This window comes from Stegodyphus dumicola, chromosome X1 (genome assembly GCF_044657685.1).
Source record: "Stegodyphus dumicola isolate Sdum_Otavi_A_Nest chromosome X1, ASM4465768v1".
Taxonomy (NCBI): Eukaryota; Metazoa; Arthropoda; class Arachnida; order Araneae; family Eresidae; genus Stegodyphus; species Stegodyphus dumicola.
This window is the reverse complement of record NC_140780.1, coordinates 201,407,501-201,435,345: the sequence shown is the minus strand read 5'-3', so window position 1 is coordinate 201,435,345 and position 27,845 is coordinate 201,407,501. Positions and strand designations below refer to the sequence as shown.

The 27,845-nt window shown below is 32.4% G+C and overlaps 1 protein-coding gene across 2 annotated transcripts in view; it reads right to left on the bottom strand.

Annotated features, from left to right (window-relative positions):
* The window catches only part of LOC118202389 (4-hydroxyphenylpyruvate dioxygenase-like protein), a 176,142-nt gene that overhangs the window by 64,870 nt on the left and 83,427 nt on the right, over window positions 1-27,845 (bottom strand). The window contains exons 1-2 of one of the 2 annotated variants that reach the window (XM_085808037.1): window positions 21,768-21,924; window positions 10,580-11,221 (exon numbers count right to left, since the gene is read on the bottom strand). In XM_085808037.1, the coding sequence (XP_085664163.1) occupies window positions 10,580-11,208 (629 nt within the window). In that variant the 5' untranslated portion in view covers window positions 11,209-11,221; window positions 21,768-21,924. Of the gene's footprint in view, window positions 1-10,579; window positions 11,222-21,767; window positions 21,925-27,845 lie in introns of those variants that run through there. The other variant, XM_085808038.1, reaches the window with a different exon arrangement.

Sequence of the window (27,845 nt, the reverse complement as noted above, 5' to 3'; positions counted from 1 at the left end):
TCAAGATATTTCAAATACGTTTTTTGCAAACTACTACTGTTCTACTATCTTCTCTTTAAAAACCAAAGAGTTTGCTGCATCTCAGTTTATATCCCTCATATTCACCCGCTCAACTTCGAAAGAGTTTTGGCTTCCCAACAAGCGCCATATTCAAAGTATGGGGGATAATATGATTTAAAAGGGATGATATTTTTATCAATCCAGTCTTTCGTATCTTATTTTAGGCATATGCCTTGGTAAATAATTGAATATTTTATTTCGTTTGTTTGTTGTTTGTATATTAAAATAGTTCAGCATTTTTAGAAAGTTTTAAGTAGACTATTCATGTTTAGGGAAACATTCATATTTAGGGTAGTTCAGATTTACTGTAATAGGATTTTTCCTCTATGTATTATTTTTTTAAGAAATATTATTATCCGTATTGTTCTTACTTTAATGTTTGAGAATTGTTTCCAGTCATTAAGGCATTCGTTATTTTTTATATTTACTTGGACAAAGATTATGTCTTTTCGGCGGTGAAACGGTCTCTTGATGAATACTGATTTTGATGATTGTTTGAAACATTAAATACAGTTTGGGGTTTAAATGCATCTACTTAAAGTTTCAGAAAAACGACCAAATTAGAATCAGACAGCGCCATCCTCTTGAAAAAGATTTTATCTAATTTAATCTAGATCACTCGTCTATATTTTTAAGCTTTCATTTAGCATAATTATGCCAGGTGTACTTCGAATTAAGGAATATTTTGTTTATTTTGTCAACCTTTTTTACATTTTGGATGATGACATCGCCAGTTTTCACATTTTCATTGATAAGTTTTTGTGAGGTCTTTTATAAAACATTTTGCTTCATATATTTAATTTATGTCTACATTATTAGAGTACTATTAATTATTACTGCAATTTTGTAAGTTTTCTCTGTTTAATACTTTCTATCTTGCTTATTATTACAATTATATATATATTCTATGCTGCATTCCACGATAAATACAATTTCCATTCCAAACTATGCTAAATCGCCAAGTATATTATTTATGAGTCGGATTCCTAATCAAAATTAAGTATTGAAGCTTTATTTACTAAAATACGCTCAGTGTTCTCAAATTCTGATGCGTGGCTCAAATAAACATTTTTATTTTAAATGACTTTTGCACTTCCAAGGTAAGCAATTTTATTCTCTAAAAGGATAAGACTTTCTGCTTTAAGCAATTTTATGCAATAAGTAATGTGTCATAAATTAATTCGAAGAAATTTTGGTATACATTAAGATTTTTTAATAAGAAAAGTGATAACTTATTCAGAAAGCAATCCTTGCTCTATATCATAAATAAATAAATTAACCAAGGTGTAAAGCTTTGAGTTTTTAATAATCATAACTCTAAAAACAGAGGTAAATAACTAGGATAATAAGACTACGAAAATTAAAGGGAAGATAACAAAATTTTACCAATGATAAATTTATTTAGTTAAAATTTAGATCTAATATAATCCAATAAAAATAGAAGTGACTAAATTCAACCAAATTTGAAGCTCTAACCCTAAAAAGCTGTAAACATAATTGAAAAATCAGTTCCTTTGTTTTTCATTCAATCATTCATGGTAAAGCACATAATGGCTATTTAGCCACGGAAATAAATATCTCTGTGGAAAACCTTTTTCAAAGAAATCTAACTTATACTTTAACTGTGTTACACATTGAAAAACCATGAAAAGGCCCCTGCAGTCAGCTTCATTCACTAAAATTCCAACCCAGGTCGAACTATCATTGTTTAGTGACTTTGTATGTACACTCAGCCACTGATAGGCTAAAATCAGAAGATAAAGGCAACGAAGAACAAAATAGCATCCAAAAAAATAAAGAAAGAATAAAATCTTCCTAAACTCACTTTATCACACCCTCGTATGAAGTTTTTCCTATACAAGTACTTCACATTTTTTATTATCTCCCAACAAATAGTCGTATTGAATGAAAATGATGATTTTCTAAAGCACGTTAAATTCTGCTAAACACGAACTTAAAAAAGGCAAATAAATTAAAATTCCTTTATTTTTTTTTCTAATTTTTTCGATTATCTGTACCTATAGGCGAAATTTCACTTTCAACTGCCATTAGTATGTTTAATTAATAAATTTCCAAAGACTGTTTTATTTTTACATGTTATTAATATTAGGGCGTAGAATGACTTCTAATTTTGCAGATGTGTTGCATGATATGTTTTAATTTTCAATGGATCCGTTAAGTCCTTTCCTTAGTTATGCGATACTTCCTCAGTTATGCGATACTTCCTTAGTTATGCGATACTTCCTTTATTATGCTAAAAATAATGCGTTTGTGTTAACTTACTGTTGTGTGTTATATCTCTGATTTGTAAGTTCTCCCTGCCCAGAAATTGTATGCTGCTTAATGTTGGCGTTGCTTGTAAAAATGTAAAAGTAAAGGTAAATTTTTATCTAACAATATACACCGTAATTACAAAACCAGTTAAATTAACGCCACTGAACTTCTTCCTCTTATGAGAGAAAATTACGTCAATTTTAGCTTACTTTCCCTGCTTTTCTTTCAGCCAAAACATGTAAAAACGGCATTGACACCTGCTGTCATATATATGTGAAGTTATTAGCTTGTATTGTTCTAAAATGAATATGAAATAGAATTTCTTTTTACTATCATGAATTTGCCTACTCTTAAAAGTGTAAATAACATAAAATTAATGAAAACTAACAGCTATGGCTCTCTTCAGATCAGTTCTCTTCAGAACTTCTTAAGTATAAATGATTTGTATCCTGACTGCTGTATCCTCATTTACTTTTTTCGATAATGAAATAAGCTGACCCGACAAATAAATGATCCACCTACATAATTAAATGAACCCACGTATTAATAATGCTATATATTATTACTGTAAGTCAATTTTAATACTTGAGTATTAGTACAATAATATATAGCATTATTAAGCAAGTTAAAAGCGTAGAGACATTATGTATTTATTGAAAGCAAGAGCGATGAAAAATGCCCTCGTTGGGACTCGAACAACGGAACTCTCGAATACGCGTCGAACGCGCTAATTACTACACCACGAAGGCATTCTAAGAAGGCGGGAGAAATACCTTATATACTCCCCTTTTAAAGAGTGACTGGGGATTAGGGGATCCAATCGCTAAATCCTGGTGGTGGAAAATCATTATCCACCCCCCTTTTTTTTAATTCGGGCGCCACTGTTGAGACATTAGGTATTTTTTTAAAGCAGGAGAGATGAAAAATGAGCAGTGTCCTCGGCGGGACTTGAACCACAGACCTCTCGAATACACGCTGAGCTTGCTGACCACTACACCACGAAGGCATGCTAAGAAGGAGGGAGAAATACCTTATAAAAGGAGTAAAGTAATAAATATCAAAGTGAAAATTCTATGAGTGGGAAACCAAAATATATAACAAGAAATCAATTATAAAAATAGTTCTCACAATTACTTAAACAAAACTAATAGCTAAAACGATGTTGATTACTTAAACATCCTGCTTTAAAAAAATACCTATTACTATTAAAAATAGTAATCTCTCATTTATATAAACGTGATTATTTTCTTTCAAAACTCTTAAGTTCATTGCTGTAAATTCTCCCATATCTAAAAAATGTAACGCCAATATCATCGTTAACCAAGCTACCATAATAAACAATACTTCACTAAAAGTAAAATATTTTCAAATTGGATAATACTCATCAAGACACTAATAAATAAAAGCATGTGAACTACTTTTATTAATAGGCAAAGAGTAAAAGTATATTTAGAACATTTTTAATTTTTCCATTGTCACACGTATGAAGAGATTAACTTAAACCTACTAGCAGTCATTGGGTGTGTATAATAGAGTGGTTATGTAAAATAATAGGAACAGCTGAGAATATGAAGAATCGTGTATTTACTGTAGTGTAGGGTTTATATAGTACGCTTTGGCATCCAAACCGCTCGAAATTTTGTTAGAAAGGAAGCATACAAGTACCGAAAGGTGGTGATAAATACTGTATACAATTCTACTATCAAATGCTTCAATTCTTTGAGAGATGCTGTAAGAGAAATATGAGACCTCACTTTATTTTACAGCACAGACCACAGTGGTGCAATGGTATTTAAATCTGATGACTGTGCAGGTCAGTGAAGATGCGTAATTTAATCTTTATATTCAAACTACGACTGAAGAATTTGATTTCTTTGTGAGTGAGGAAGTCATTATCTTAAAAGATGCAATTTCTTATAGAATTACACCTGCTTGGAGTTCTAAATAAATTTAGCTAGCTCATGTACAAATTAAGAAGCCACAAGTATTCTACTAGTGAATTTTCACTAGAGAAACTGCATCTCTAAGACAAATAGATGCAAAAATAAAATAACTTTAAATTTATTCTACCGCACCCTTGTGAGAGTTAAATTAAAATATACAACTCAAAATTAGCAGTCACCTGGACCTGGACAAACACAAGTTTCTTTCAAGCTACAGTAAACTCAAATAAGTGAATCATTTTATTACCTTTACTACCAAGGGCTACAACCTTCGCCTAGACCGTGACAAAGATTAAAATACGCAGCTTATCAACACAAAGCTAACATTTCACTATACTAAGTAATTCAAGATCAGCGTCTGAGAAAGAGAGTCGCCAGCAGAGAGCAAACCTTACACGACAAGCCATTTGCGGCTAGAAGGCCAAACTCTTACTCACAGCTACTCGTAATTCTTCTACCTTTATAGTAAAACAGCTTGCCACTCAAAGCTACGTAAATTAAGTGTTACTAGCCTTGTGGTGAAATGAGGCAGAACGAAAAGGTGTAAATCAAACAACATTTTGCTTGTAAAACTTAAACATAAATACCACAATGGGAAACAGTGTCTGCGCCATGGAACAAACATGGTTGCTTAATACTTTATAATAATTTATTCTTTCTTAGCTGATTATTGGATTTGCTGCAAACTACGATACGGCTTCCTAAAACGTAACTGAACCAATACCATGTTTTACTGTATAAACCAGACAGTCTGGAGTGTAAGCTTTTGGTCGTGTTCTTTGCACATAAACTTTATATAAGGTAGGAACTAGTGTGAAAATTGACTCGTTGTTTCTGTTGTTCGATATGTTATGTTTTAAGTTCCTAGCACCACAGTAGTATTTATTTATGAAACAAGTTTTGAGATAGCAGCTCTGCTGCAAATATTCCCCTTATGCGGTTCCTTTTCTACTGTATGTGTCTCAATTGAATTCTGTAGATGTATATTACGCCCAACAGTCCTATTTTTGCAATGGCTTCCTTTACATGTTACAGTTCTCTTTAATATCCTTCAGTTTTTGCCAGTAACTTTCTTATTCATTCTACAAAGTTACAGTTTCGCAGACGATGTTTTGCCGAGACAAATATATGGGATCAAGTTTTTAGACCCATTACCTCTCGATATTCCTAATAATTTTACAACTGGTATTATGGATGCACTAAAACGAGTTGGGCACAGTCAAGCTGATCTCTTTAGAACTCAATCAAATTACATAACATAGCTGAAATTTGAAATTTTAGGCAACCTTGAGAAGATGTGTAAAACAATGATAAAAAAAAGTTATGGCTACTTCTGCCGGTTACTATATAATCGCGAAAAACAAAATTAACTTTCTAAGCATGATATTTTCATTATTTTGGACAGCCACTGTGTAAGTAGATATACATTTTAGAAAGTGATTATGTTATGCTGTGCGCTGTTAATAATACCTCACTTCTATATGAATGTGATGTCTTAAAAAAACAAATTTATTGTTTTAAACGCCCTCTTTGGGGGTTTTATACGGGAAGTAAAGATAAAGTTCAATAAACAGTTAAGCAATAATAATTTAAATATTTCAAGTCAGTTAATGCATATAGTATGTGTTACTTAATATGAGAATTATGATAAATAAGTTAAAACGGTGAATTATTTCTTTTCGCGTTCATTTGAACTAAGTGCAACATCTTTCTGGGATCCCACCGGATTATCGAAGAAAGAAAAAAGTACAGTAAGTTCTCTTTCCTTTTTATTCCGAAAGATATTTTTCAAGTAAAACTTTCATTCCAATTTCTTTTACTAGAACGAAAAAAACTGTCGCATTAAAAAATTCTATATATTGATATAAGGGTGATAACTTTGGTTTATTCTTTATTTTTTCCTTCTTTCTATTTGTTTGGTATCTAGTGGGTTAAAATTTTTAATAAACTACAGACGTGAAAATTATAAATGGATATTTTCTTTTTAATTTCTGAGTATGAGATATGCGCTAAAATGTCATTAACGATAACAGGAAGATTAGCAAAGGTAAAAAAAGTTTAACAGGAAACTCTGTGCACATGGAGGAAGGGGTCAGATGTTTTGATTCCTGTTGACTTTTTGGCAGCCGTCATGGGGGGGGGAGAAAGATCATATAAGAAAACAGCAATAAAGAGGAGCTGCCTGTAAAGTATAAACGCACATTTGATTTCAAAGATAACCATTTTTATCGCCCTTCCATTTAGTTAAATCCTTTAGCAAAGTGTATGCTCACGTATATAGTCATGCATGTAATCATGTATATGCACATGTATATAGCCATGATTACTATAGGAATATAGTACTTAGCTTGTTTCATGGGCTATGTTTGACATTTGGCCATATGTTGTTTATCACTTGGTTTGCATTTTGAAACTTCAAAGGACTTCCCTTTGTTAAGAATAGCGGATATGGGAGTACGATTGTACTTTTCATAATGCGATCGTGGGTAAATTGTTGCCTACCCAGATTACAGATTACAGAATTAAGTAACTTTTGCTCGCGTTGATCAAGATTCAGACACTGTTATGGTAAATTTTAATGGATGTTGCAGTTCTAGAAGCTCTAAGGGCCCCACTCACCAATGCCTGAGATAACAGCTATCACATCACTCTAGACCGAACTGCCATATGACATTGTGGAGATTTATCTAGTTAGACTAACAGTTAAGTTTTAATTAAAGAAAATTTCCTTTCACTCTTGTTTTCACCCGCGCTTTCCTCCCAGAATGCTAATGAGATTGAGATAGCTCGCGTGCATTCAGATTAAGGGAGAAAGAAGTGCTGTTTAAGCAAAGGTTTTGGAATTTAATTTTAGAGCGTGTTATTCAGTTTTAGAGCGTGTTATTATTCTGGTAATTCAAAGTAACAAACGTGGATCGAAGGCCACGTTGTTACTTTGAATTACCAGAGATCTGATTCCGCGGCATTGAGTGCTTCTAGCCATTAGCCATTAGGCTTCTACGAACTTTCCTGCGCGTTAAATTATCCTGTCAGCCGTTAGACTAGATTAATTACATTTTAAGTTCAACGTTACTTGTTTGGGTTAAGGCAGATGTGTTGGTTTTATGTAAGCTCAAGTGGAGCCATCTGTGCAATCATATTATATTGAATAAAGGGTCCTTTGCACCTTCTTCTGACTTTTCTGTTGTGTTAAAACCTGAGCATAATTCCTCATACAGTCGTTTTAGATCTAGTTAGTTTACGCTCCCAAAGAGAAAGAACTAGCCCCCAAAAGACACTATAACATATCTTAGGGCAGGAAATTGGATATGTTGCACAGTATTATGTGTCTCCAGGCACGGTGCAACCGCGCCTACAACAGACAGATTGTCAACAAGACGATCATTGCTTCGGCTTTTTTTGATACTACGTAAAAGAAATCGGCGCCTAGGATGATGAGTTCAACGACGCCCATGTACGCATGAAGGGTGTGATATCGTTTTCTCTGAATCCTGTTTTTGAGAGTAGTATTATTTCTATGTATGAAGGTTCCGAGGGAAACGGATATTAGAAGCTTCAAGATTTTTACCTCATGTCAGCCTGTCACCTGGTTCGATAGTACAGAATATCAGAAAGTGCACATCCTGTTAATCCCTGATCAATATCTCCGATACTTCGACCAGCCACTGATGCATTAGTGACGTTTTAAGGATCGTGACAGTGCCATGTCTGCAGGGCCTTCGTCATCCCACCTTACAATACGATATTGTGAGACTGCACGTTGCGCCCACTTTCCTGTGTTTCCTTTCGTTCCTTCTTTAAACAGCGCGTTCTCAGATCTTTCATGAACTGAAAACTTCTGTTCGATGAGTGAGAGAAATTGGTACGCCATAAGCCGCCAGCAAGTACGACACATGAACTTTGGAACTTAAATTAGTGTTCTTTGAAATCTAGAATACTTAACAACTGTGCAGCGACTCATATCTCAGCGTTCTGGTGAATAACAAATCCAAAGAAGGGTTAAATTTATCCTTTATTCCAACTCAAGTAAATGAACAGAAGGCTCCTTCTCTGGCTTACAATAAGCCTCGACTTAGGCTTTAACTCAAGACAGAAAATAAGAAACTAATTTAATATTAACTAAATTAAAAACCAGCCGAAGCTGCACAGAATTAACTAACAGAATTTGCCCTTAATTAAGATCACCGACGAAATCTAGCAAGCATTTAATACCACCAAATAGCAATAAGATTAGACTAGCAGCAACAACGTGGCTGGAAGGCAGACACACGATCTACGCTCTTCTAAGCTCTTCTAGTGAAGTGCTCTAGACTTCAACTTAAATACTTCTTTCTACCTAATTTACATAAAACGAAATCCTGAAAATTCCTTCTGGTAGGGAGACGTAGGTGAAAAATGAGAAACTAAAGGAAAGATTTAATCCAAAATAAAAATAACTATTAGAAAATCAAAATAAACCGTACACAGTATCCAAAAGTTCAACGATAATCATTATACAATAATGCCTCTCCACCCATCTTGTAGGGCATAGCTTCTTTGAATGCAATTTTTCTATTTGGCGCAAAATTCATTGATCTTTTTTTATATCCCGTGTTATATCTTTGCGGTGTGAGGAATTAATATGTATTTTCAATTATCCTAAAACAATTTCTGATGTCTTGACAAGAATCTAGATTTGCAAGATTTAAGCAGTGTGACATACAACGCACATAAACGGCTTTAGATTAATGCTTGGCAATGCATGCTTGCGTCCCTTAAACTCTCTACACCTAACATAAGTGCCATCATAACTTTGTTCTCTAACCTATGTGACGTCCAGAGTCAAATCTTCCAAAGTTTTCAAAATTGCATGTGAAATACTTTGTGCAGCTGCAGAAGTAACTGGAAAGAAATGCAAAAAAAAAAAAAAAATCACAAATCCTCATCTGCTCCTGTTCAAAATACCAAAGGCAGAAAGGCATTTGCTCAACAGTAGCAACATTAGTTGTTTCATTAATCAAGACTGAGAAATAGTTTGATTATTTTATAGTCTATAATTTTTGTTTGTATCAGATAACCGCAGGTATTTCGTTTTGAATCATGAAACTTGTACATAGAGCATTTTTCTTTGCAGTTTGTAAATAATCTCCAGGTATTTGTTCCCAGGCTGAATGGAAATCTTAAGATAACCCTGAAATTTCCTTCATTTTTAGAGAATAAGTTATCTAAATTAATTGATTTCTGATCCCTATGCCCATTCCTGATCCCTATGTTTATTAGGCAAAGCCCTATCAATTATTAGACTCTTTGTGTGAGATTTGTGAACTTAAGACTTGTGTACTTAAAAATTCATTTACTGGTTTTATTATCAGCATATTAGAGCTCCCAATATTCAACGCGATTCTAGTGTAATTTTTGCCGTTCTATACAAGCTGTAGGTTTCAATGAATATTTTAACTGGGTTTTATTCAATATTGCTTTAATTTTTTTAGTTAGTTTCTGTCTGGATCATAAATTGCTAGTTGCATCAAATTACGTTGATATTTGATGGATTGGTTATTTTGATACATTGTTATTTTGATGAACTGGTTTATCAGTTAAGATTACTGAAGACAAGTACTTCACAAATTTATGCTAATATTTTTGTTCCTCAGAATTTTCGTTTCTTCTGTTGAACTTCCTCTCAACTCCTACCACAGACAGTGCTTGATGGCTTAGCTAATTAAAAATCGTTGATGTAATTCATAGTAAATGTCTCGAAAGTTACGCGAGCTGTACAAACAGATTTGTTTTATTATTTCACAAACACACCATGAACGAATTTCTAAGGCTGTCTGAATTACAATTATGATCTCTCCATTAAAGGAAAAGCATCGCATTCCATAATTAAATTCTTTATTGAAAGACATACGTTGACCTTAAAAATCGAGAAATTAAGCGCGCAAATGCATGAAAATCATGTTTCAAAAGGAAATTGCATTTTTAATCTCAAACCATAAGTTTTCATAAAATTAACTCCAAAACTAGTGCATCACAATAAAGAAAACAAAACTTAATTTGAATACGGACACCATATGTTTTTCACACCTTTAACAGTCAGTTTGGAGTGATTTGCGTATTAAAAATACAATGTATCTAAAATAACACGTTTTGCATTATTATTTCAAAAAGAATTATAATTTATGAAAGAAACTTAGTAGATAATGTAATTAATACAGGAAGCAGTATCAGCTGACAATTATCAGCATTCAATTTTACTCTTTGAAAGGAATTTACTTTTCATACAATTTAAAAATCATTATTTGTAAAAAATGAAAACTTACCTGCTGATGCTAAAACGTTGCATTCCAAAACAAGACTCATACCAACTTATAACACTCGAGGAATCACCAGGAAAGCAAGCTAACGTTACGTGATCTATATGCGTGACCCCTGTAGTCACACAGGAATCTTCAATAATAGTATGTACAGTTTCAAATCCAGGCAAAAAATGCCCTCTATAATCATCTTTATTAATTAACGTGTGCACGACATTACCGCAGCAGGAACGAATAATAGAGTAAGTAACATAACCGTTTTCATCTTTGACTGATGTTGGTGGCTGAATTACTGAAGCTCCAAGGGACCTAACTCTTCTTGTAACATGTTTCACATTTTTTACGGAAAGAGCCACGTTGAAAACAGTATCCACTTCATGAGTACTCTTGTCTTCGCAACACATTACTGTAAAAGGCTCAGCTCGAACTGTATTTTCCCTCCATATGCTATGCTTTGCATAATTCTCTTGTCTTTCGGTGATTACGAAGAAAACATCCCCCACTTTGAAGACCCATTGCTTGCAGAAATGTGTAACACGCTCTGCGTGAAGTCTAAACCCATAATTTTTGAGTGATGCTAGTGTACTTCTCCCATCACGACAGCACATCTCAACGTGATGCACTACTGGCTGCATAGCATATACTATTCTAAGAACAGAAAGAAATATTTAGAATTTTATTACATATAGTTTTCAGACATATATTTAAATACGGAACAACGGAAGTACGTTATTATTAATTAACTCATAGTAATAAACAATTAAAAACTTAAAAGCACGGTAAAAATGTCATTTGATTAAAAAAATAAATATAATTCTAAAATCATAAAAGCAATTGTCTCATAAAATAAAAGGATACCGATTTCAAAACTAGGAATATATTCAAATACTCTATTTATCAGTCACTTTGTAGAGACATTAGGTATTTTTTGGAAGCAGGCAAGATGAAAAATGAGCAATCGCCTTCGCCGGGAATTGAACCACGGACCTCTGGAAAACCAGCCTAGTGTGCAAACCACTACACCACATAGGCACGCTAGGAAAGCGGAAGAAATACCTTATAACTTTTACAACAGATATTTGAATTTGCTTGGTTAATAAATACACCCGAAACTAAGCAATTAGAAAACTGTTGTTAAACGGGAAAATTACAGATATGCATGTAACTAAGATAAAAACGTAATAAGTATCGTAAGGTTTATTTTGGTTAAACTTCAATTTTTACGCTGAATCTTTTCTGTACTTCTACTGTTTAGTATACTCCACTAGAAAATGAAAATTAAATGATTCTAAATAGCGATCGAGAATCTAAGTTTAGAACTGAGAACGTTTTGGCAACTTAACTCCGGAGTGCGCTAATTCATCCTTTTTACGTTGGGAGTGTTGAATGCTGGTGGGTTACCTCTTCACATGGAGTCACTTGAGAAGGCGCATTAGCATAGGAGCCATTTCTTAGTGCATATTTTAATTCGCAAGTATTGAGCTACTACTGCATTATCACGCCACATTCAGCTAAGTTCTGATACTCTCTTTAACTCTATCGTCAAGCAGAAATGCCAACAAATATTTTAGTGTTTTTGTATTTATTTTATTATCAATTGGTGTTGAAGGCTTAGAAACAAAACGGGACAAAGACTAAAACGTGATAGACAATAATGCGTGACCACCACTATTTGGCGATTAGGTCCTCCTATCCCCAGTAGCCCTTTAAAAGGTAGAGTATATAAGGTATTTCCTCCCTCCTTTCCGAATGCCTTCGTGTAATTGGAAACGTACTCGATGCGCATTCGAGATGTCCAGGGTTTGAGTTCCGGCGAAGGCACTGCACATATTTCACGTCTACTGCTTCAAGGGAAAAAAAACCTAATGACTTTACAAAGCTTAAATTAAATACATTTGAATGTAATCGTATAGTACAAAATCCAAAAATATACACCAAATTCAATCATATAGTTTTTTAAAAACTTTTTAACAATTTCCAATAGAAGTTTATATATAAATGAGCATAATTTACACAAAAAGTAGTAAAAATTATTAAAAGTTTATTATTATTAAAAGAGAAAATGTATGATTCAAAGCAAATTGTGATGACCTTAAAAGGAAATAAGTAGCCAAAAACTTAAGCATATAAACTTGTGTTTCGTTTTGTGGTTTATTTTTGATTTATCCATTTTGGTCAGTGTAGGCATTTCCACACAGTTTCGTATTAAAAACATTATATTCGTATAATTTTTTAACATAGATTTTACGCATGTTCATAAAATTTAATATTCCCTTCTGATGCTGTTACATATAACATATTTAGGATTCCTATGGATCACATAAAAGTAAAAGGAAAGATGATCAGAAATCATAAATGAAACCAGTACTTAATACACATTTTGTTCTTGAAATTGTAATAGCATAATGAATAGGCATTTAATTCAAATAAAAAAATTATAAGACTGTGAAGATTTTTAAGATTGATATCATGATTTTTAAGATTGATACAAGACGAAAATAATTATAATATGATGTCTCAGTTAAAGGTATTCAGCTGCTTCAAAGGTAATTTTTATGGTGAAAATTCCATTTGCAGAAATACTTTTCATGCTGGAAAATGACATAAACGCATCTGTGATAAATTTTTCAAGCTTAAAGTCGTGCACCTCTTAATTAAAAACAAAAGAAGATGTATTTCTCATCATTTTTGGGGATAAGCACAAGAACGCAGGAATTGATATTTCAGATTTTAAATGATTAATCACACTGTTATCAGAGAAAGTAATAAATGTATTTTTGAACTACAAACCGTTAACTTATGAATAGTAGGGAATATTTGGAATATTTACGGTAATTCGGGTCAGTCAGCAGAGAACTTAGAACTAAAAAGACATTTAGACTCTACTCAATTCTTGATACTAAGAGTCTGTAGTAGTCTAGCCATCAAAAAATGCCCAGAATCATATAATATCAAGCAAATTCTAATCATTTTTGAAACTATATCGATATAAAGTTATTTGGAACAAATTTTCTAATCGATAATGTTGATTACTTACCATGCTTTATTGAGTAAACGAAAATATCCATAAATAATAAACTAAAAATTGTAACATAATATTATGATGCACTGGGAAGACTGCCTGCTGTAATTTTTGACATTACTTAAGGGAATTACACGCAAATGTAAAGCATGTCTCCTTCCTTAACTTAACCTTTTTCTTCTGGAGAAAAATTATTTGCAAGGATAAGAACAGTAAGAAAATGTTCAAGTAGATCGGATTTGAATTTTTATCGTGTATAGATGTCATAGAACATACCTTATTAGTTAACATAACCTTCTATTCAGTAATTGGATCACATATGTTAGAATTAAATATGTTGCATCATTTTGTTGCGAAGGCTAAGTTAAATACTAATATTTCTTCTACCATTCTGAGGAATAATATATGCAATTTTCAGCAGAAAGATATTTCTGTACTACTTATAAATAAGGAAATGCATTTTTCGTTTCACAGAACAAAGTAATAATCAAACTGTATTATCTTTTTTTGGCAACAGTTTCTTGTGGGAAAAAATTCAGAAAATATTCTAACATGTGATGAACCAGGTAAAAATGTAGAATCTCTCAAAAACAAGAATCAAAATCTCAGTATCTATTAATTATACGTATGAGATTGATTTGATTAAATCCAAGCAGTCAAGATGAAAAAAATCAACTGAATTTACTAATAAACTACACAGCGTCTTCAGAAATGACAACTGCAAATGTCCTTTTTTTATGAGTCATTCTTACATGATTAGTCTACTAAAAAGGTTAATTAATTTTAAAAAATGAAAAAATAAATTAGAATTAAATACAGAATACACTAGCATAATATTAGTTTCAGCGGGGAAAAATCTATGCGAAATTCAGTTTTCCTGAAATTTCTTACAAAATATTACAAATAGCTTTAACCTCAATTTGTAAGTTTAAGAGGTATTATAAATAGTGGAGAACAGCAGTAGTGAAAAAAAATCTGACTTAACGTCAGTTAAAAGAAATTTTTATTGTTTTTAATTCGCTTCCTCGATAAAATTGGGAAATCAGCCTTGTTATTTTTTTTTATTTCTTTCAACAAAGATCGCTAAAAAAATTTCATTGCAAACATTCTTTATAACAACCTCAAAATATGCTTAGATTGATGCCTGAAAGATAACAACAGTTTCATTTTTCATTATCTTTTTAATGTACTTTAAATACGGTTCATCATAATCGCTGTTAGTTAGCGTTGAATACGAGATATTTTCATTAGAATTTTAAATTTTTAGTTACAGATTGCGTACTTATTTCATAATTTATTTCGCTTATAATAGTTGTGAAGAATAAAATTTGCAATAAATTATTGTTTGAGAGTATTGTTTTAATATGTAAAACAATGATACGTTTGTAGATCAAGTCATTCTCTTTAGCTGCTATCAAGATCATAACGCTCAAGGAAATCGCAGAAAAACAGAGTATTTAAAGCTATACAAATCAACCTAGGTTCATTTATACCATGAAATAAGACGAGATGTAAAAGCCATTCAGTAAAAATAAATGAGTACAGCAGAAAAAAAAATATAGAATAATTATTCAGATCTTAGGTTTCGAGTTCAATCTGTAGGCAAAGAAAGGGTCCTATGCTTGTTTTTCAAGGGAATAACTCATCGTTTGGGTTTCTCATATTTATATAATGGTGAGTGACCAATGTTTGCATTCCTCTATTCTGATTGAGAGGGGGTTTTGTTCCAAGCTATGTGTAGGAAGAAAATGCAAGGTGTATGTCAGATACAAGACTCATTTTCTACTTCTGCATTCATTTATTAATTCTGTTGAGAATTAGTTACGGATTTCCTTAAACAAAACACGATAAGTTTTCAACTAACATATGCTGGCACAATTATAATTTCTTCTAATTCTTAGGAGGGTGATAATTTCCAGAGTGTTCGAAAGTTATACATAAATGTGGGTAAAACAATAGTAACAATACTATATGATTGGATCAAAGTCACGATAAAAATGCCCTTCAGAAATTCAAGTTTAGCAAAACTATTGCAGATTTTTGAACAAAACAAACCACTGCGGTTGTTTACCTCAAAATTATGACTAGCATGTTATTTGAATTTTCGTAACATCGTTCTTGCACTATTATGTCAGTTTTTACTGCAATATTTTCCTTACCTTTACACAATACTACAGTATAAGCTCATATGTGATATTTATTGAAGCACACTGATTTGCCTTTAACTTTCGGCATCAACAAAAGCGAAAACATCGTTAAAATACATGTTTTAAGAAAGAAAGAGAAAACATTTCTAAGCGTAAAACTAAGCATGCCAAGGGGGAAAACAGAAATAATGTGAAAGTTTCTTTTTTCATATTTGTAATAAAGGTTAGTTTAATGCACCATGAAGCTTGAGACTTCGTATGCTCTGAGCAATGTCATGCATATTTTGGTATAATATAAGTTGCCGGCACATTCAGCAAAGCAGCACCCATTACAGCACATACAACTAATGGAAAGGTGCTTTGCATAAAATGAACGCTTTTGTGAAAACTAACTTTTTATTACGATGTTCACAGCACAGCAAAGCATAATTATTTACTCTTTTCTTAGAACGCCAGGGAAAAGATTATTATTCAAGTAGAATTTCAGTACATTTACGTGCTGGGTACTCTTAAAAAGGAAAAAAACTACAAGTATCTTAAAAGTAGTAACCCCCCCCCCCAAAAAAAAAGTTGCTCTTCATACACGCTGCTAAACTTTAATTTTATTCCCGAAAATTTTAGTGATCAGTACTGCTCAAAGTGTGTGAGTTCTCTCAAGAGATCTGGCATGCTTGCTCCTAAAAAAAAACTTTAAGGCAGAAACAATAAAATACTTCTCTTATGCTCATTAATGTAATAGATGAAAAAGTACTGAGTAGCTGAATTTTGAAAATGAGAACTAAGAAAATGGGCAAATTTAATACTTTAAAATTTTATCTGTACTTTTTTTTTTACAAGTATGTTTTTACAGTATTTTTTTATATTAAATAAACATTTATTATCATATTTATGAAGCCAAACTCTATTTTAAGCTATCAATAAAAAAACGTTTTAAGGTTATTTTTGCATTTCTAAGATTACTGTTTTTGCAATTCATTATCGTGATTTAAATTTTGAAACTAATTTGGAAAATCGTCAGATTCGAAGTGAAATAAACATCATTAACGTGACTTAATGTGGCTAACAAAAGCTCATTAACGTGATTTTTTTATCATAGCTTCCAGCAAACGAAAATTATGATGGATTTAATATCAAAATTTTAGAAATTTCGTTGCTTTAGAAGTCCTTTGCAAGATGTGTATTTTTTAAAATTTACTTCTAATGTCAAATTTTCGGTAGTCTATAGATCGGATGAATATATTAAAAAAGGGATATAATTTCTTCATCGCATTATTTTAATGTATTTTGCTGAACGGTAAATAAAACTATGGTGAGAAATTATGGGTTAATTTATAAATTTTAATCATTTAAAAGGTGAAGCCTTTGTAACTACTATATTCGTGTAGGCGGGTGAAAAATATAATAACTATTTTAATTATTTATTTATACAATAAATACTTTTTCCTACGTTTCATTTAATATTGAAAAAGAGTAGAAAAGGTAGTTATCCCAATTTTTCTTTATATTATTTTTCACATCCCTTGTTTAGTCAATTATTTTCTAGTTTTTATATACATTTTTTTCGACAAGTCAGAACTGATAGGTTTCAAAACTTCGTGCATTTTCATGAAAATTAAAAATATTACATTTAAAAAGCAAAACCATGGATCTCGAAATTAAACAATGACTAATCCAAAAGAACGTACAAAATGTGCCGCTGTGTACGCTGAATAAATTTTCGGTGACACATATGACTGTAGCTTCGTTGATTTCATAGGCTTAACATAAATAATGAGTATATTTTAATCTATAAAGCAAAATCGAAAACAATTGCCATTAATTAACAAATAAGTGGCATCCTAACAACAAAATTGCTTTTGCTATGCAACAAACGCATTAAAATCAAAGTCAAATGCAAAAAGGAATTGCATCTATTTCAGTTGTCAGAAAGTAGTATTCATTTTTAAAAGTGCACTCATGTAAATATGAAATTATGTAGCCTTTCAAACAGGAAGGTAAATGAATTGAATTTATTTATTATAACAAAATATGCCGCTAATTTCGGAATATTTTAGCTACCTATTACCTTCGGAAGCTAATTTTTCAAATTAGATCCTCTTTATATTATACATGTGTAAAAAATAAAACAACTAAAAACTGATCGAGTCAACTTGTTTAACATGAGAACGGAACCCAAGATAAAACTATCAGTTTTCAGGTATTATAACAATTATAATAGAGTTGAACATAGAACCGCCTAGAAAGTAAAGTGTTTGAGTATTAAAACCATATTTAATAAAAAAAATTTTATAGAATAATCTTTTATTTAAAATAATTAATGAGCGACAAGGAAAAATATTTATCATATAGTTTAATAGAAGCAAAAGATTAAAAAGGGCCCTTTACAAAATTCATGTACAATTTTAGGGCTCGCCACCAGCGGCCGAGCGGTAAAGACTCTGAACACTGGTAGTTCGGTCCGAGGTTCAAATTCCGCCAACGGGCTGGCTGCATGGGCGTTTTCGTGGTTTTCCTCATGTGTTACTTGTATACGAGCCAGTTTGCCTTAGAAAGTCCTCCACGAAGGCATCCCTCCCTTTAGGTAGATAGCCCTCGTGTGCTTTGCCATAATTGAATAATCCAATCCAATCCATCTACAATTTTATATCACGAATAATAAAAGTGTGGGACACCCTTGATAAACTTGTAATGGTAATGGCTTTTGACAATGAAATACGATTAGTAGATTTCGTTATTTTGGAGCTCACGCTTTCATTGTTCCAGATAAAAGCTCTAGATCAACTTTATAAATTGAATTAGTTAATCTATTGTTCCCATTAAATTACATGATAACTGATATTTACCCCTTTAATTCATTAATTATTTTATGAATTTAAAATAAAACTTATCTAATAAAAACTTTTATTTATATATTTTTTTTATTTCCCTTTATAAGATTTAATTAGATAAGTGTAACTGCTTAAATGCATTCATAGTCAAATCTATTTTTTGAACCATGCACCTGCGAAATTGGACGACATGACGATTCCACTATTACTCGTACGCTTAATGAAAACAAGAGATTCATTAACAAGAAGATGAAAACAAGAGATATATGCTGAAATCTATAGTAGTAATTAGCCTTCAAATTGTTGAATCTCGAATGCATTACGTAAAACAAGGTTACTTCTTTTTGCAAAACATGCAAAATATATTATAAGTTAATAAATATGTTAATATACAGACTGCTTTCCGATCACGTCATAATGAGCCTAGCTATCTGAAAATTTTCCTTGTGAATCTATATTCTAATGCTCTAAAAATGGCTGATATTGTAATGTATGTATTTACAGTAAGTAAATACGTACATTTCAAACATCCAAACGGGAAGTAAGTCCAAACAGGAACTTACGAAAAGATAATATTAATCTTACTATTCTTAATAACGTTACAGATCTTGGGAAGCTGATAACATATCTTTTGAAATGCAAATATTAGATAAATTAAAAATGGAAATATTGATTGAAAATTGACTAGCACTTAGAGTAAATAGTATTACTGTGAAAAAAATCCACAAAAAAAAGTTAAAGAAGTTTTTAAATAGTAATAGAGCATAAAGAAGTATAGTACTTCCTTTATTTGAATAATGGATTTTGAACATGGAATTTTTAAAAATTATTGCACCTATTATATTAAAGGTATTTCTTGACATCCTGTTAAATCTAAATTTGGTGGACTTTAAAAAAAAAAATCTACAATGTGTCCTAACAGAGACATTTAAGCGCACCTTACTCTCTAGCCACACAAAATTGTTACTGTTTTAGATCCAATGGCTTTAGCCGGTACGGCATTTTCCGGGCATTATTAGCCGGATTTATCATCCATTTAACAACCTCATTAAAAGGAGCACTGCCCAAGGTTTATGTTTCTCAGGGGTCGAGCCGATACTGCACCCTCAAAAAACGTACAAGGCAGCTTGTGAATAGCCAATTCTTACACAGGAATCACCGGAATAGCAATCATCGGAATAGCAATCAGCCATCACAATTCGATACGTAGCGACAAAGGCAAACAGGAATGAAAAAGGGAGAGCGGGTATCTTTCGCAGCTCAGTGACCTTGGAGCATTCAAACTAAGATTCCCAAGTTTTGTAATCACTCGACTTCATTTTCTTTATTCGTTAAGTAACTTTCCCTGTTACAGCGTATCACTTTAAAAGCCAAAAGTGAATAATAATGTTTTCGTTTATTAAAATACGTTGAAAGTTAGACAAGAAGACTTTCTTATAATTTACCGTAATATTTTATACTATATTATATAAATATAATGATATGTCAAATAAATGTGTTACTTAAAACAATGGTTTTAAATCATGCCCAAAAGTTATTAATTGTGGTTTGGTAAGGTATTATGTTTAGACCTCTAAAAATGTTTGTATTTGTGTGTGCAATAATGAACTGATTGAACCAAAACACCCGAGAGTCTTGAAATCATAATATATCAATTCAAGAAGAATGAAAGACACACGAAACTTACCTTTAGCAGTAAGAGTTTAATACTTACCTTCTCACAGCGGCAAGACACAGAGTGCAAAAGGTTCTGGATGAAACAAATGAAACAGAAAACAAAACATTCCATTCGTCTTACCTCAATTTCCAGCAAATGCTCAAACACCAGAGGAATTTTTAAAAAAAGTACCTTAATTGTGTTTTTAAGTGAGCCATTCGTAAACAGTAAACTTTATGAATTCTACTTATAAAACTTCCTTATAAAGATTTCAAAGGGAAAGAAGTAGAGAATGTGAATGATAAAGAAATGAAATGTTTTCTTTGGAGAATGACTTGAAAATTCAGAAACATTAAACTGCAACTACTTCTCTATCAGCAGAGTTATTTAGAAACTCTTCTGCTGCATTCTGAAGCCTTGTTGTTATGTTGAATTTAATTCTTTTCTCTGATCTTAGCAAAGTGTTTTTCATAGATTGACATCGTTGGAGAAGAAACTAAAAACATTTCGAAAGGATTACACGTATAACAGGAAATTAATTAATGATGCTTGCTGCAATAATCATCGTGTTTTAGAATCTAGCTAGTAATGAATTTGAAATAATGTATTAATAATGAAAGCCGACATGAATATAAGCATTGTATAAAAGTATAATGTATAATTCATTGTCAGATTATTAATTTTTGCAGTTTATAATGGCAGAACAACAATCCTATATGAAAGTTATACTCATGATGAAGGAAAACATTCGCTTAATTAAAAAGTTAAAGTACTACTTTTCCTTCGTTCCTTTTATAGCATCGACGTAATTCTTTTCAGAAATTAAATGATTGCAGCCGTTATACGATAACATATATTTATTCAAGACATATTTTATGAATCACATTGTTATTTTATAATTTCCAGTATGCTAAGGAATTATGCTGCTCTATAAAATATTTAAAGAAATCTTAAGTTTTAAACTAGAAAAAAAAAAAACTACAAAGAAATATGGCAACAGGTGCGCACTAAATTATCATAATTAAAGTTATCGGTGACTAATAGTACACTTCCCCCTTCATACATATCTTTTTAATAATAATTTCAGTGTAGCTATTTGTCTTTTACTTAAATAACAAAATCATGAATATTTAAATAAAAATGTGTTCAAAGTCCTGTGTATTTTCTTCCATTTCAACATTTATAATTCACTTATTTTATTGGAAGTTTTCTAAAAGCATGGATTAAATTCACTTTTTCTTTTCTTAGAAAACATAATTTTGCAGTTTCAATTCTTTAACTCTGCAGTTTTTTAAATAAGAAAAACAAATCATGTTATTATTTGACGTAGTGCACTCATTTTGAGACGGTTTTTAAAATAGAGACCAGAGTATTTTGGATTTTTCCCCTGTCTCAGTACAGAAATTAATTACTGAAATTTATGAACAGCAAATTATCGACACCTTTACGTAAATTTTACTCTGAAGTACCTGCAGATCGTGAAATTTCTTGGAGTTAGAAATGTATTCAAAACATTTACAATTACATGGGAGATGCTTACCAGCACGTGCAGATGGAACGTGAAGTAGCCTGGATTCTTGGAAGATTTTCTCGTGCTTGTTCGCTGAGAGGTAATTCTAGTCTGGTAATGTCTACACGCCGCCGGAAAAATTTCGCTATCACCTGACACTAGAAAAAGTGGGTATTGAGACACGGGGGAAATTGTTTTCAACCATTTTCATTGGTTCTTTGGAAGACACCGAGCAGATTTCAACAACTTGTTGCCTTGACTAACCTCAATACAGATGACCTCATAATGTAGGGGGACCAATCTCCCTGACCCAGTACAATAAAGTGTTTTGAGATGTACGCGTGCGGCGCATAAGTGATGAGAGCTGTTGTCGACATAGGTGTGCTGAGATTGTGATATATTTATCTAATTTATCATAGCTAATAAAACACAAAATTTCATCTTCAAACCTAGAGATGAGAGTTCGCAAAACAACTGTTAATGTAGTTTCTGAAAGGTTTATTTTATATAGCCAAAAATGTTAGCTCATATAGTTCATATAAATAAATACATGAATTTACAAATAATCACAAAATATTCTTTTATGTGCGTGTTATTTGTATGCAGGAAATAATATTCCTAAAATAAAGCAGTTGTGTGAAATTGCTGATAATACAGTAGCTTGAGCATATATTACAAAATGGTTAAAATTTTCCGTTGTAGGAATAATGCTATTGTAAATTAAACCTCTTATTTAAATACGCGTTAATATTGAAAATATCCTCAATAGGCTTAAAGAATACTATTTTACTATTTATAGATCAACAGAGAAATGTCACTGATATACTGACTATGGGTATAATTTTCAGCATACCACGAAATGAAAAGAATGTTTTCTGTTTCATTAACCTAAACAATTAATAAATATTTTCTAGAACTTGCACAAAGCATTTTAATCACGATTTAAATTAAGCGTGCGCTCATGAAATTATACTGCATCATTTCATTCACGTCATAGAAAAACCCCAGAATAAGAGATGAGATCTGCTGGAATATTTTAAACATACAACAATTTCAATCATTGTTTTAATAACTCAAATTGTAAAAGTTAGTGAATATGGTGAGGAATTAATATCCATAATGTCTGAAAGAGCCATCTAAATAATTGCTGATATTTTTGAAGGGATAGAGAATTTGAAATGGGTGCTCAGTACTGATAATGGCCTTGTATGTGTATAACTGAAGGATGGGATACAATCGAACCTCCAGCTGACACTCGAGGAACCAAGGTTTTCGTCTATTACCAGGAATTCGTTAATGGGGGAGGATGGAGGTTCGATTGTATCTGAATTAACTGCTAAAGACGGAACTCAAAAGTGTTGTTTACTAAGAAAAGCAACTTAAATCTTGGGCATAATTTCCATGGCTTTAAAAAAGGAGAAAGAGAAAGAAAACAAAACTGTTAATTTTTAGATTTGCAAAGCTTGGCAAATGTGCTTTGAAGTTTTGTATATGGATATTCTCTAATACGCAGGTATATGTGTCGGTCATTAATCAGGCTGTTGTCCCATATAAATTTTGTATCCTCAAAATTTCCTGATAAATAGAAAAGTACCTACTGAACAGGAAACGTAAAACGTAAAATCGTTGGTAAAGAAAAGCAGAGTGGATATGTAGTGGAGTATGGAGTTGGAAATCTTTCTTTCGTTACTTTGTATGGATTTTTAGACTAGTTAAGAGGGATTGCTGTTTGATTTAGTTTCAATTTCTGGCTCGAGCTCTAGTGATAAATGCAGGCCTTTACAATTAAATATTATTTTTTTTCCTATTACTTAATCTGATGCATTGATAAAATTTAAAGTAATTTTTCAATTAACAAGATATTATGATCTCAAAAAGTCAAGTATTTAACTTCTATAGCTGATGCAGATGTCACACTGACAATTTCTTATCAACGTTTGGTAGACCATTGAAATCCTCGACAAATACAAAAATTTTCAACCAAAAAGTAATGAAACCGATAATCCGATGTAAATTAATCCCAATTTTAATTTGTCCCAATGCAAATTTTGGTAGCAAAAGCTGTCTCATCTGTAAACTTCCTGCAATTACCATTTAGAAACGACAAGTTTATTGGTATTACTAAAATATTATTAGTGCTTTCATTAAAATCTCTTTCAAACTCTAATTATTTCCTAGTTTTCAACAGCATTAAACATTTTTAATTCAGACACTTAAACTTTGTCTTTTTCTTGAGATACGTAAGCCTAATGAATAAAGATTAAGATTTTAGCTGTATACATAATGTAAGGAAGTTTGAATTACGTAAGTAACCTGTACTAGAATATCTTTACTTTGAAAATCACCAGCATTTCTGAAGAAATTATCTTGAAAGGGGAAGGTGAGGAAGTAAAAACACAGCATTTTTCTCAGATAATATTAGCTGCTTAATGCTTTTTAACACGAAATGCTTATCAAGGTGAATTTAACTTTCACTACCAAGAATGACGTGACTATTCAGACGCATCACCTTCTTTGCATTTATTTATTTATTTTTTTTTTTTCGCCTTGCTTCTAACAAGCCCAAAGCGCTCACGCGAAGGCTAAGTAATGCACAGCTGTAAATCTTGTCTGAAAAGACTGAAGAAATCGGACACCAGAAAAAGGACGTAATTTCGACCTTAGCACAACCTTGAACTATTTGCCATGCGAAGGGCATGGCTGAAAGGGGTCCTTTGCAGACGAAAGAGAAGGATATCAAGTCCATTTCGTTATTTATATCCGAGGTTAAATCCCTTACATGCTACAAACGTATGCATAAAGTTATGACATTTACAACTGCCAGCAGTATTCTGTCGATTCCTTTCCAGTTTGGAAAAATTTATTCCCTTCCCGCAATATCTAGACGTTGATTCCTTTTAACTGCGCATAATTTTATTGTATGTAGTGTAGGCTAAAACCTTCAGAGAAATTGAAGAAACTATGAGATACTAGATGCATAAATTATTAAAGTTTCTTATTATTAAATACTTTCCTTACGGCATTAGCTTATTTAAAGGACTAGGACGTGTCTTCTGGTGTACGTCTAGGCGCTTTAATTGCAGTATTGTACACGTAACAGAGCATGAAACTTAATGCTCGAAATTCAAAAGTCGTTGACTGCTCATCATTTTTAGATTTTGATTGCAGATTTTTTTTTAAAACTTCCTCAGAAAATTTTCTTCAATTTGTGAAGGGAGTATTCTTTAAGAACATTAAAACCCCTTATTCTCTAAGAATTTAAACTTGTTTTATAAGAATTTAAACTTATTCTTTAAAAATATTAAAAACTCTTATCTTTTAAGAATTTAAACTTATTCTTCAAGAATATTAAAAAACATTTTATCAGATTATTCGAAATGTATATCTTACAAACCTTCATTTTCCAAATGTCCAAATTTTTCGTATCTTTTTCTTGCACCCTTTTTTTAACATTCAGAAGAAAAAGTAGAGCTTTATTCCTTCTTGTTTCACTGTATATGACATTATGTATTATTTTCTCGAATTTTTCATTTCCGCTAGTTATCCAGGGTCTTGATTTTTTGTTTTGGAGGTAAATAAAATAGTTTTTTCTTTTATAAAAACATGACCACTCATTTTATATCATGGTTATGTTAATATCTCCCACATTTCCATTGGTTTATTTGGCACGTTGGACACTTATTTACGAACAGTTTACTTGAAGACTTAAGTAATGTATCTAGGAATATTCAAAAAATAAGTCCTTATCCAAATTATTCACTTATGTAAAAGCGCTCAAGAGGTGTTTGTCCTAGATAAAAAGATCTTTTAATGAGAATTCTCTAAGGACAATTGGCTGGTATTTTTTCATCATTCAGAAATCGAGCAAAATGCGAAGGCATTTTGAATTAAGCCAGTTAAGGGAGTTCCAGTGTTTGAACGATTTCTTGCCCTTGGCTATTGATGAATACTTGTTGTCATGCTTATCAGATCTCAAAACAATACTCAGAACATGTACAGTGGATGGACAAAAATATGGAAACACCTTGTGAAATGCATGTTTGAAAAGAAAGATTGATTTTAATGAAATATGTAGGTGGCGCTGGCGTTTTTGACTACTGATGCCACCTATACAACTTCGTAAATGTGCTAAACAGTTCAGTTGTTGTCGGAGTACTGTTATGTGAGGTTGTCATTGCATTATGTCAGAGTTAACAGACTTCGAACGTGGGCAAATTGTTGGAGCATGTATGGTAGGTGCTTCCATAAGCAAGTAGCCGAGGTGTTTAGTGTTTCAAGAGGTACTGTATCGAAGATTTATTCCGCATATTTGAAAAGCGGAAAAACATCATCTGCTAAATCACAGCACGGACGAAAGTGTGTCCTGAGTGATCGTGACAGACGATCATTAAGGGCAATTGTGATGAAAAATAAGAACACTACAGCTGCAAAAGTTACTGCTGAAATGAATGTTGTGTTACCGAACCCTGTGAGTACCAAAACAATTAGAAGGGAGCTTCATAAACAGGGAATTGCTGGCCGTGCTGCAATTGAGAAGCCCCTCATCAGTGATGTAAATGCCCGTAACAGGAAAAGGTGGTGTTTAAGTCATAAAACCTGGACTATAGAGCAGTGGAAGCGAGCAGTATGGTCTGACGAGTCTTCTTTCACATTGTTTCCCACTTCTGGCCGAGTTTACGTCTGGAGAACGCCATCTCAAGCCTATAATACAGATTGCTTGTTGCCAAGAGTAAAACATGGCGGGGTTCTGTTATGGTTTGGGCAGCCATATCGTGGTTCTCTGCTAGCCCCATGATAACTGTGTCAGGGCACATGACTGCCAAGACTTATGTGAACATTTTGGCCAATCAAGTTCATCCCATGGTATAAACTTTGTTCCCCGATGGTGATGATGTCTTCCAAGACGACAAAGCCCCTGTTCACACAGCTCACATTGTCCAGGACTGGTTTTCTGAGCACGAGGATGAGTTGTCCCATCTCCCCTGGCCACCACAGTCACCAGACCTGAATATTATCGAACCTTTGTGGTCTACATTGGAAAGGAAAGTGCATTCTCGTTATCCACCGCCAACATCGTTATCTGAACTTGCCACCATTTTTCAGGAAGAATGGTATAATATTCCCTTGGCAAACATACAGGAACTGTATTTATCCATTCTGAGAAGACTGCAAGCTGTTTTGGATGCCAACGGGTTTCCTACACCATATTAAGCAAAGGAACATGTTTTTTTAGAGGTGTTTCCATATTTTTGTCCAACCCCTGTACGAGAGATAAGCTTACAAACAAAACACAACAAGTAAAGAAATCTCGCAAGAGCCCTGACGGCAGGCAGAGATATTATACAATAATAGGGCTTCACATTTAAGATACCAAGCAATGAAAGACGCATTGTGAATAGCACTGCACTCAAGTCGCTTCTGCTCAGGTGCTCAATGACTGGTGAGTAGGTTTGGGTGTTCATTCGTCCAAATTACATCTTACCCATTTTTCCTCCCTAGCTAACTGTGGAGAAGTGTCTATTACCCAAAAGTCTTTACTTTCTCCTGTCTCATTCCCACGCGCCACACAAGGCCTGAAGATAAGGATATCCCCATCTCTCTTTCTCTCTTTACTTCATCAAAGTCTAACTCTATACTCAGTCACTTATTTATATAGATATCTACAGTTATTAGTAATTTATTTTACAGGTGAATTTCGATTCATGATTGTTAAAGCGTGGAAAACATTAAAACGGAAGTATAGAATTTGAAAGGGGTATATCAATGGGGTAAATTAATACATGCATTTAGATTTAGAAGGATCGGTATTGGATACGTAAATAAAGTTTATGAAAGATAATAATTTATTTTTAGTGCCATGTCATTTCCATTTCTTAGCACATATTTTAATTTTTTTTTTTTTTTTTTTTTTTTTTTTTTTTTTTTTTTTTAAGTTTTGCCCTGAATTTAAATTGTTGTCTTTAGCAGACAATGTGAAAATGGTGTTTTTAGTATAAGAACAGTTTTTAATAGAGCCTTTATATGTATTTTGCTTTAATATTTCAGTTAAAACTTTAAAAAATAGGATAAACTGTACTTCAGACCTTTATTAATTCTAAGGAAAGAACC